This window comes from Cydia pomonella, chromosome 3, assembly GCF_033807575.1.
Source record: "Cydia pomonella isolate Wapato2018A chromosome 3, ilCydPomo1, whole genome shotgun sequence".
NCBI classification, from domain to species: Eukaryota; Metazoa; Arthropoda; class Insecta; order Lepidoptera; family Tortricidae; genus Cydia; species Cydia pomonella.
Window position 1 is genome coordinate 21,093,855 of NC_084705.1, and position 10,964 is coordinate 21,104,818.

Genomic DNA, 10,964 nt, shown 5'->3' on the forward strand with positions numbered 1-10,964 from the left:
AGTAACTGGAATAACAGTGCCATCAAACAAAATCGGCGCGACAGAAACCGCACCAAGCTTTTAGTAGTTACCATTCTGTCAGAATAAACAAAACGGGGGCTATTTGTAAGTATCATGTAAGTACATTATAAGCATAAGGTAGTACCTTCGCAGCGCTCTGTACGTCTTTTTATTAAGAAGAGAAGACTTTTTGCAATAATTCAAAACTTTCGGATCGATTATTTCCGACAATATTCACTTTAAAGTAATTTATTAACAAGCAGATACGTCTGCGAACGATACTCCAATTTTTTTTTCTTTAGTATAAAATTTGGAATATTCACTTTATCAAAAAAATACTTAGTTATTGAAGACCCGTATTCGTTTTAAAAAACCTATCCAACAGAGGCTGTCAATACCTAAAGCGCGCACAATGTCTATTTGTATCGGAGTAAATGAGATAGCACTGTCGCATGTTACTGGGCCTGGGCAAGGGAATAATAAGAAAAATATTTAAATAAAAAAAAGTGGATTATTAGTGTAATATTTTACTCAACAGCGGTTTAGATATAAATGTTTTGAAATTGTGATTTTAATTGCAGACCCATAAGTCAAAACAATAAAGACATAGAACCGTTTAATTGTGATTTTAAGACCAATCTTTGCAATTATTTTCTATCGAGCCGATTTCGTTCAATCATGTATCGAGTACAACCACGGTCTTTGAAATATAATTAATATGAACATATATTTTTCTTACTTGACTAAAACAAATAGTCTTTCTTAAAAAACTGTTTAAGTAACATCAATTTCAAAGACATTATTTCATGGATTTATAGTCACGTATATGACACCCCTTTAACTCCAAAGTATTTAATCAATGCTATTATTGCAATACTATAGTGCAATAGTGTAGCGCCGTTTTGCAACCTAAGGTTATAAAAAAGTGTGGCCAATCCGGGGGTATTACGTTACGGGGTTATAGCCGGCTATAACTCCTATTTTTAGCACCAGGAGTAATCAAACGCTTATATATATTTATTTTACCCCTTATTTAGCGCCTTATGTTAGTTGGGACCTGATTGTAACACTACCTGCTTTTTGACAAATAAATTAATTGAATTGAAATAAGAACAAGGACATTTCAAACAGACGTATTTTTAGCTTTGAAATCCTGAAATAGTTTCTTTAACAATTCGATGACTTGCTCGCTGACGTTAAATCCGGGCATGCTGCTCTTTGCCCTCTCGTACCACCTAGAAAAAACAACGATCAGTTAGATTCCTTGAGTCCGCAGCAAGCTCGGTTCCCCATACAAACGTAGTAGGTACGCTCTCATTTTAAAACTCCTAGCTACATTGCTCTGAAACTTTGTACTTACAATTAGATAAGGTATATCTATATACTTGTAATTCGTTTATGTATTAGCTTCAGATACCATAACTAAAAAATACAGCGTATTTAAGTACTTCATACAAAACTTGTATTTGCTCCTTTTCGTTTGTTTTATAAGCTGGAGGTATATGAACTAATTACAGGCAAAGACATACCTCATGTGCAAAGTTTCATTACAATCCACTACGTAGTTTTATAATGAGAACGTAACTCCGTTCGTATGGGAAGGTAAAATTCGGCTGAACTTGGCAGCGATTAGGGCAGCCCAGACAGTGCAAGTGTTATTTGAAACGTCAAACTTCTTTGAAATTATGACGTTTACTTAACACATGCACAGGCTGGGCTGGGCAAAATTGCTGCTAACTTATCTTGGTCAGACTCTAAAAAGATAATCAACTGGAGTACCCATTCACGATTAAATCTATTTACGTTTAAGTAAAACAATTTTACGCCGTGGGTGGACAAATAAATATGAATCTCATCAAAACAACAAAATTGACTTAGGAAAAAATGCTTACTCTTTAATATTCGGGTATTTGTAGACATCTACATCCAGAGCTATGATAGAGTTGACAGTACAGATGATACTATAGTCGGCCACGGTTAGAGTTGAACCCGCTACCCACGGCTTGCCCTCCAGGAAAATATTGAGGAACTCCAGAGCTTCCTCCAATTTTTTCAACTTTTCTTCATCAGCTGGTTGATTGCCAAAAAGTTGTGGATACTGAGAAATAAAATTACGTGTGTACATACTATATATATATTATATTTTAGACTATATTCATAGCGAATCATTTAAACAATTTTTATTTATTTCAATCATAAATATCAATATTTTTTGCGACTTATGGTAAATTTGGTACCTAGATTTATTTTGTAGTTAACTACAAAAACTACCATTAATCCTAAATATAATGAATGAATGAATGAATGAATGAATGAATGAATGAATGAATGAATGAAATTTATTCCAGAAAATTATTTCCATATACATTATACATTTACACATTACAAAAAGAATTAAATTAAATTAAAATAAAATTAAATCAAATTAAATAACATCCTAAAATTTAAATAACAATAAAATTCAAATAAGGACCTGCGTCCCGGGTTACCCTGAGCCCGTCACGATAGGCTTGTGGTAGCCCCTCCAGCGCTCGTGCAGCGGGCTGGCGTCCCACTCTCTCACCGCCGACAGTAGCGTGTTGGAGGAGCCGTATATTGCCTTTCTGGCGGTGGCGCTTCTCGCGCGCAGCAGCGCGTCCCAGCCCGGCGCGCGCCCTTCCGCGAACATGGCGCTCGCGCTGCACCAGCGCGGCAGGCGGAACAGCGCCCGTCACGCGTTGTTATACTGCACACGCAAGTCTCTGACCGCCGCGCAGGTGTAGTCGGACCATAGCTCCACTTTATAGACGCTTGTGCAAAAACTGAGGAACAGCTGCCTTTTTACGGTGTCGCTACATTTGGCGAATCTTCTAGCCAACATATTCGCGCGTACCGCAGTGGCTCGCCTTTGCCTTTCTACGTCCTCCAGATCTTTTAAACTAGACAATAGAATATGGCCAAGATATTTGACTTCCTGTACTCTACGCAATGGAACCCCATCAAGTAGTAGCGGAGGTATGTGTATGGGCATATGTGCCGCCTCCATAAGCATAAACTCAGACTTGTCAGGATTGTATCTCATATTGTGCTGGCCGGCGTACCTCTCGCATTCTGCGAGTAACTCCCGCATAGCTCCCACAGATGGAGCTAGTAGGACCATATCATCTGCATATGAGATGTGGTTCGCCATTGTGCCATTGATGGAGCAGCCGACCCCGGTCCTTGTCAGGGTTTGCGAAAGTCCATCCATGTAGACGCTGAAGAGTGCTGGGGACATACTGCCACCTTGCCTTACGCCACAGTTAAGCCCGCTGGCTGCGGACAGAGTTGATTTCCATCTTACGGTGTTCTTCTGTTGGGAATACCACTTCTCCAGTACCTTAATAATTGGTGTGGGCGTTTTCCGTTCCTTTAATTTATTCCACAGCAGCTGGTGGTCAACCCTGTCAAAAGCTTTGCTAAGGTCGAGAAAGCAGGCGTATACAGGCGTTTTTCTAGATTTATAGTACCCTACTATCTGCTTTTTTTTTTTTTTTTTTTTTTTTTTTTTTTTTTTTTTTTTTTTTTTTTTTTTTTTTTTTTTTTTTTATTAATGTTCTAAACATTAAATTAATCGCAGAGTTTCTTATTTCTTAACTGCTAAGCCAAAGATGGCTTGTTTACAGCCAGAGTTCGGACTAATGCACTAAGAATTTAGTTATGTTATAATATTGTACACATGTTACATTAATATTATTCTAATGTTATCCTTTATAAAATATGTTCATGGTTATTAGATGATAACAAGTATTTTTTTATATCTTTAGTTGATTCAGGATTGGTTAGGTATAAATCTTGTATATGTTTCGGAAGGCTGTTTAGTGTTTTTGGAAGCAAGTAATAGCTTGAAGGCATATATAGCCGAGGTTGTTGAGACCTCACTCTTAAAGCCAAATTGGCTATCGGCACTGTACAAATACGGATCAGCGAGCCGGTGCAGCACCCTTTCCAGCAGCCTAGCTATTATATTTGCCAGAGCAATAGGGCGGTAATTACTGGCACTTGAGACATTCTTCCTTCTATTCTTACATACAATAACAGTGTCTGTCAAGTCCTGTGGTAAATGACTGGTTTTAATAATTGCCGTGAACAGTATGGACAGCATATGCGACAGTGCGGGGCCGCCGTATCTGATGTGTTCAACTGTAAGTCCATCTAACCCGGGAGACTTCCCGCGCGTCATATGTTTGAGTGCTTTCGCGATGTCTTTTGACGTTATCGTAAGTAATATAAGGCCGTCGTCGACTTCCTCTTGGGCCTGGTACGTTACTGAAGGTTTCTGTTGGGTGAATAGCTTGCTAAAAACTTCTGCTATGTCGCCGTCGTCCGTCCGTCCATCTATATGCGAGGGGAAGCTCGATGTGGGTTTTAAAATTTTATTTACACGTTGCCAAAACTTGCCAAAATGTTTATGCTTCATTTCATTCGCAATATTATCCATTACTATTTGCTCATGCTTATTTTGACAATTACGTAACGCAGATTTGAATTGCGCTCGGCATTGTTTACGTCGCTCGGCCGCTTCACCTGTATCAGGACAACCGGCTTGGTGCCATAGACATAATGCGTGTCTAGACGCGGCATATTTTTCTGCTACATATTTACTCCAACCCGGAATCGACATGTTTTTCTTCTTGAGCGTATTCTTACGTTTGTTTGAAGCCACTCGAGATCCGTTTTGCATTATCGACACTATCTTTTTATAGCAATAATCAATATTGGTTGGTATTTCCATGTCCATTTTTTGCGCCATTAATTGATAAACACCGTTGTCGACCGCACTCGCGTATTTTTTAATTTGCGCTGCTGTACATGATTTCCAGTTCCAATGGGGTGGTTTTATATTGTGTGCATTGTTACTTGAGGTCAAGGAGTCCAACTTCAACTCGACGTATATAGGTCGGTGGTCAGTCCAGTCGACAATTAGGTCTATGGATAATGCAGTTATCGCTTCGAACACACTTTCAGTCGCTAGGCAGTGGTCGAGCCAGCTCGTAGTGTATAATAATAATAATAATAATTTAATAAATATTGATAAAGCCTGTACTTATGGTGTTCCGTGTACCTATGTGGTAATAACTTATTAAATCAATTGATATGAGTAGAGTAGGTCATAACACTTTTATTTTGACACACTTTTGCCGACAAATAAATAAGCGCTAGGTATAAGAATATTTATGTTATTTTGTTTTTATACAGAGTTGTACTCTCCCGCCGATGGTTCCATACAAATTTAACTTTTTTTAAACGAAATTATATTTTTGCTATTTTCCCTGTACTTGTAGTGCAAGATGATATCACTTGCCAATTTCATAGTTCTATGTCAATGGGAAATATCCTATAAATTTTGATTCCCCTCCTGTCGAAATATACGTTTTTTGCGACATGAACGACTGTAACCTTTTTTTACGATAACTTAGAAGCTTGATTTTTTCAAAGCTTCAAAGGACTGTAGACCTGGTGTATATGGTTTTAATTTCATCTCGATACCTCTACGCGTTCCCGAGATAAAGGGTTTTGACAGACAGACAGACGGACGGACGGAAAACAAAGAGATCCCGTAAGGGCTCCGTTTTTCCCTTTTAAGGTACTTAAAATTAACCCAAAATTAAACTTATAGTAAAACTAAACGTACTTTAGGTACTCTTACCAAGTAATCAGTAAACCTCTGATAGAGGGTGCCCATGTCGAAGTAGAGGCGCTGGTCCACGGCCGCTCTCAGTTTGTGGTCTGCAGGGTAGAGCGAGCCATCGCCGTATTTAGTGGCCAGGTAAGTGAGGATGGCGCGCGACTCCCATAGAGTCAAGTCATCATCCACGAGGGTCGGAAGGCAGTGTTGCGGGTTGATCTGTTTGGATATGTCATTGATAATAAGATATATTATGATCCAAATACTTAGTCTTAGTGTACAGTGTACTGAGTGTACACCTTTGAGTAGGTATTAGCGAAGTCGAAGCGCAGCTTTCTTTCTAAAGATTACTGGTTTTCAGACGCATGTAATATTTAAAAATACGGTCTTAAAATTAAGATTTGTTCAATAGTGCCCACTGGCTTGATAATTTTGAGTTTATTGAGCATTTGGGTAAAACTGATATCGCTCTCTTACACCTGTTCCAGATCACAGCTTTCTAGTAATTAACATATTCACTGACAACACCTGCTAGGTGTGTTCATTTTGTATTGGAAATGGGGCGCTTGGCACTGAAAGTATTAATAGGTAACTGTACCTTCTTGAACTCTGGTGTGAGATGCTCGCCGGCTCTCGTGTTGAGCTCCTTGAGGTTCAGCTTGAGTTTAAGCGCATCGGCCAGGACGAGGACTGGCCGGCATGGCGGCGAGTAAGGCAAGTAGTACAAGTCAATCGGCATTTTGTACTTCTGAATAACAGTAGCTAACAAAAGAATACGTAGATATTACACAAGTACTCACAGTACGGACAGAGGAAGTAGTACGAGTGAGTGTAGTAGTTTACGCGTTGCGGATGACATATAGGTACATCCTATATGGAAATGCACGTTTTTTTTACGGAACCGGAGGTGAACGAAGATTGCGCTGTGAATCTTAAAGGATTATATTCTTCATTAAATTTTGTAATACGTGAATAAATTCATTATTAAACTAAAAAAGTACAGAGTCATTTTAAGTAGACTATAAACTTTAATACAAAGCGTTTAATAATACAAAGCGTTTAATAAAAAAGGTTGCCATGTTATACGCAAATACGCGGCTGGATTGTCAAAAATTATAGTTTACCAAAGGGAGTAAAAATCAGTGTCACATTAATAAAATAGGTACAATCGTTTATTTGTATGAACCTACTTTATTAGAACGTTATTTTATCACCTGCAATTAGTTTTCCGAGAAGTCTGTACTTCAGCTCCCCTTATAATAATAAGGGATCTTTAACCTATAGCTTTTTTATCAGTCAAAGCCTTTTTGACGGAACTTTATGACCCAACTAAGTATTATATGTATGCCCTATGAAAGTTCCTGTTTAATATTTTAGTTGCCCGAATAATAATAAGCCATTGCTAAATACTCAACTTACTTTTGAAATATTTTTAAATCACAACAGTTAAACACACTAAACCCATTGGCATCACACTTCTAACTATAAATCAAATATGATATATATTTATTTAAAAAACCTGATAAATTCATGATATCTTATCGCCTCGGTTTTAAGTGGGTATGCTTCAAGCGTAAATATCATATCCTACAAAACGTCAAGATGCGCACATATCATATATATGTATATATATGATTTTTTTTTCATAGATAGATATGTATATATTTTTTTTTTATAATAAATAAGTCTTTACCAATTTCCATGAGCGAGCTGGCTGTAATGTATAATAGGGTTGTTTCCAATTTTTTGAAATGCATGTATTTCGTTCTATATTAACTAAAAGTTGCCCTAAAATTCAAGTTTTATACTAAAAACCGGCCAAGAGCATGTCGGGCCATGCTTAGTGTAGGGTTCCGTAGTTACTCTTCCGTCACAATAAGCTAAACTGGAGCTTAAAGTATAGTAAATTGTTAACCAAGGGATGAAACGGTACCTTTCACGCGAGTTAAACAAATAGGCAAATTTGCATAATCAGTACCGAATTAAAGTCTTTTTACTATGAAGGGGAAACTTTTTGCGATAACTCAAAAACAGCTAAACTGATCATGTCCGCTATAGTTTTCATTTAAAGTCTTTCTTAAGCTCTACTTCCACGATTTTTTTCATATGTTTTGGACCTATGGTTCAAAAGTTAGAGGGGGGGGACACATTTTTTTTTCTTTCGGAGCGATTATCTCCGAATATATTCACTTTATCAAAAAATATTTGTTTAAGACCCCTATTAGTTTTGAAAGCCCTTTCCAACGATACCACACACTCTGTAGGGTTGAAGCAGAAAAAAAAATTCACCCCCACTTTACGTGTAGGGGAGGTACCCTCAAAAAAATTAAATTTTTAGATATTTATTTTACGACTTTGTCGGCTTTATTGATTTATATATCCATGCCGAATTTCAGCTTTCTAGCACTAACGACCACGGAGCAAAGCCTCGGACAGACAGACAGACAGACAGACAGACGGACATGGCATACATAGTTGACTACGGAACCCTAAAAATGGCTTTAAATATGTTAAATTAAAAAATATATTTTGACAGATGCTTTCGCGCCTAAAACGCTCTTTGAAAATTGTGTCAATCTACAGTGTCAATCCGAGAGTTGTGACGTCATCAGAATCCTCAATGACATTTCGAGTTTGGTCACGTGACGTGTGCCAAAAGATATTTTAAATTCAATATTTACAAAAATATGGTCATTACAGGTCCCCTAAAAGTAGTTTAAAATGTTCTTATAATTTATAATCCAAAAGAATTTATTGGGATACAATTTTGCCCTAAGATTTTTAGATGGAAACAACCTTTATTACCTATATATTAGGTAAGTACTTGGGTTCACTTTGAGTAGTTTGAGTGTATGTACCCAAGTACCTATTTTTTATGTCTCTCAATAATGTTGTGACAGGTGAATCTAATAGTTCGGAAATATAAAGGGTGACGATATGTAGATATGTTATGTAAGTATCGAATTTTTAGGTGCCTACCATGCGCCTACCATTTTATATGAAACTCACTTTATCATATTATTTGTTTGAAAAATCATAAAATTATTCCTGTAACGGTTAGGAGCTACCTACGGATTAAAGCCCCAATTTCTATTTATATTAGGTAGCACATACTTACTCTACCTAGTGAGGTGACACTAAACTTGCCTTCCACCTCCTAGCCTTAATCTTTACAAACGAGGAGAATTCAATCATAAAACACAAGTGACAGTGACAATTAAAGTCTCAATATTAAGACATTAATTGTCACTATATTTTATCTATTAAAATAATAATTCAAATTTATTCAAATAATAATAATCTTACACCTTTTTCATCAGTTTGTAACTTTGTAGTAAATTAAGGGTATTTCAAATACCCGGTATTTCTATGGAAATTCACATAAACGCCTCAATCATAATCATAATCATTCTTTATTGCAACCATGGTACGTATATATGTTATACATGATATACAATGTCTGACATCAAAACTATATTTCCGTTTTTTTTCTTATATTTATTAATCATATGACAAAAGTACCTACTTATATCATTGTATCATTTGTATCAAAGCAGTACATGTAGTTATCCGCTTTGCCCCAAAGCAACCCTTATGGGATCACTTTGTTATTTAATTTATATATTTATTTATTAATACACAGTACAGAGCTTAAATCTAGACAGATCCCTGCAAACTGTATTTACAGTTTGCCTGCTGATAAGAATCTCTACATACCCGTTTCAAGTACGTATATTATTAATTATTATTTAAGCGCTAGTCGCCGTTTTCAGTCGTAAACTCTTGCTTTCTAGAGTCTATGCTGAATAATGCTATGTGATATTTCAACACAGCATGAGTGATAAGCCTAAGTAGGTAGCTACCCACCTATACTTATCATAAAACTTCAAATCATGATTGTCGTTACCATTACGTCTCAGTACATGAGTACCTACATGACTCATATGTGAAACAGGCGTCGTTAACACAACAACCTGCTAAATTTCAAACTTTAACTCTGATATATTCGTACATGTTGTAAAATCAATTCCTTTTAAACAAGATAAGAGCATCCATATCAGATCATCCATTTTGTGTTTTTAACACCCCTAAAAACTCTCTTGAAAATACGCTCCTCTATAAGTAGCTAGGTACCGTAAAACTGAGTAACTGTGAAATGCAGAACGACTTTTTTACCGAATACGTAACGATACCGAAACAGAACAAGTGATTTTAATACTTGTACTTGGACAAGTATGATATGAAACTATACCTACTTAAGACGAAAGAAAGGGGACGACGGCTAGAAATCGCCTTTTCATATAAACGTAGTCCTCATTTTCCTCTCTGGATATTAAACATAATTAAAAATATTTTGACACAATTTAATGTCCTATGTCCTTTAGTTTTTTTTTGAACTTTAATAATGATAAATATGAATGGAATTTGGTTTTGCTTCTAATTCTTATAATAATCATAAAATCGAATAAAGTCAAATGAAGGGTAAGGGTAAGCTTATGGTATTATGGTTAATATCACACATCACACCTACATCAAATTATGTAATAATGTTTTCCATAATAATAGAATCAGATAATATATTTGCTAGTACTAGTTTATGACTCATGCCTTTATAGAGTATGAGTAGAGGAAAACGCAAGTCATGCTGACTATTGATTACCCAGTTTTTATTGTACGTCATCCGTTGCTGTACGTTAATGTTAGCTATCTTATATGATATGGAATGTATAAACATAAAAAAAAACGTTATCCCGGCTTAACTCTGAAATTTTGTAATATTGAAACCGGCCGAGTGCGTATTGGACCACGCATAATGGAAAATTCCTTCCCTACATAATCGCTGCACTTAAATAGTTTTAATAAGATCAGTTTAAAAAAAACCTCATTAATGGCTCAATCGAGTGTACAGTGTTTTTTTATGATTTATTTTCTAACATTTTTTGAAATATGTTTGCTCGTCCAGTAGGCTCAGAATGGTAGCATTTTTATCACCTGTCACTTTCGCACTTACATAATTGTTAGAACGTGACAGGCATAGTGACAAGCCGCAGTTTAAGGGCCCCTACCAGCAAGCTCGGTTCTCCATACAAACGTAGTTATGCTCTCATTATAAAACGACTAGCTAGAATGCTCTGAAATTTTGTAATATGTACTTACAATAGGATAAGGTACATCTATGCCTGTAATTAATTTATATAGCTTCGGATACCATAGTTCAAAAAATACAGCTAATTTAAGTTTTTATACAAAACTTGTTTTTGCTCTATTTCGTTTGTTGTATAAGGTGGAGCAATATAAACTAATATAACTGATAGTA

At 36.3% G+C, this 10,964-nt stretch overlaps 1 protein-coding gene across 1 annotated transcript; it reads right to left on the minus strand.

Moving 5' to 3' along the window:
- Nucleotides 1–1,006: 1,006 nt before the first annotated feature.
- LOC133516273 (glutathione S-transferase 1-like) lies at nt 1,007–7,202 on the minus strand. The gene is made up of 5 exons (XM_061849113.1): nt 7,067–7,202; nt 6,246–6,409; nt 5,669–5,866; nt 1,893–2,098; nt 1,007–1,235 (listed from the first exon to the last, which is right to left on the minus strand). The coding sequence occupies exons 2-5, from the start codon at nt 6,384–6,386 to the stop codon at nt 1,124–1,126; spliced, it is 657 nt and encodes a 218-aa protein (XP_061705097.1). The 5' UTR covers nt 6,387–6,409; nt 7,067–7,202; the 3' UTR covers nt 1,007–1,123.
- Nucleotides 7,203–10,964: the final 3,762 nt, after the last annotated feature.

Excerpts from the sequence above, each read along its gene's own strand:
- LOC133516273 (XM_061849113.1), bottom strand. The coding sequence starts at position 6,386 with ATGCCGATTGACTTGTACTACTTGCCTTACTCGCCGCCATGCCGGCCA. Across the intron at positions 5,867-6,245 it reads TCACACCAGAGTTCAAGAAG|ATCAACCCGCAACACTGCCT; the intron begins GTACAGTTACCT and ends ATATCCAAACAG. Across the intron at positions 1,236-1,892 it reads AAATACCCGAATATTAAAGA|GTGGTACGAGAGGGCAAAGA; the intron begins GTAAGCATTTTT and ends TGTTTTTTCTAG.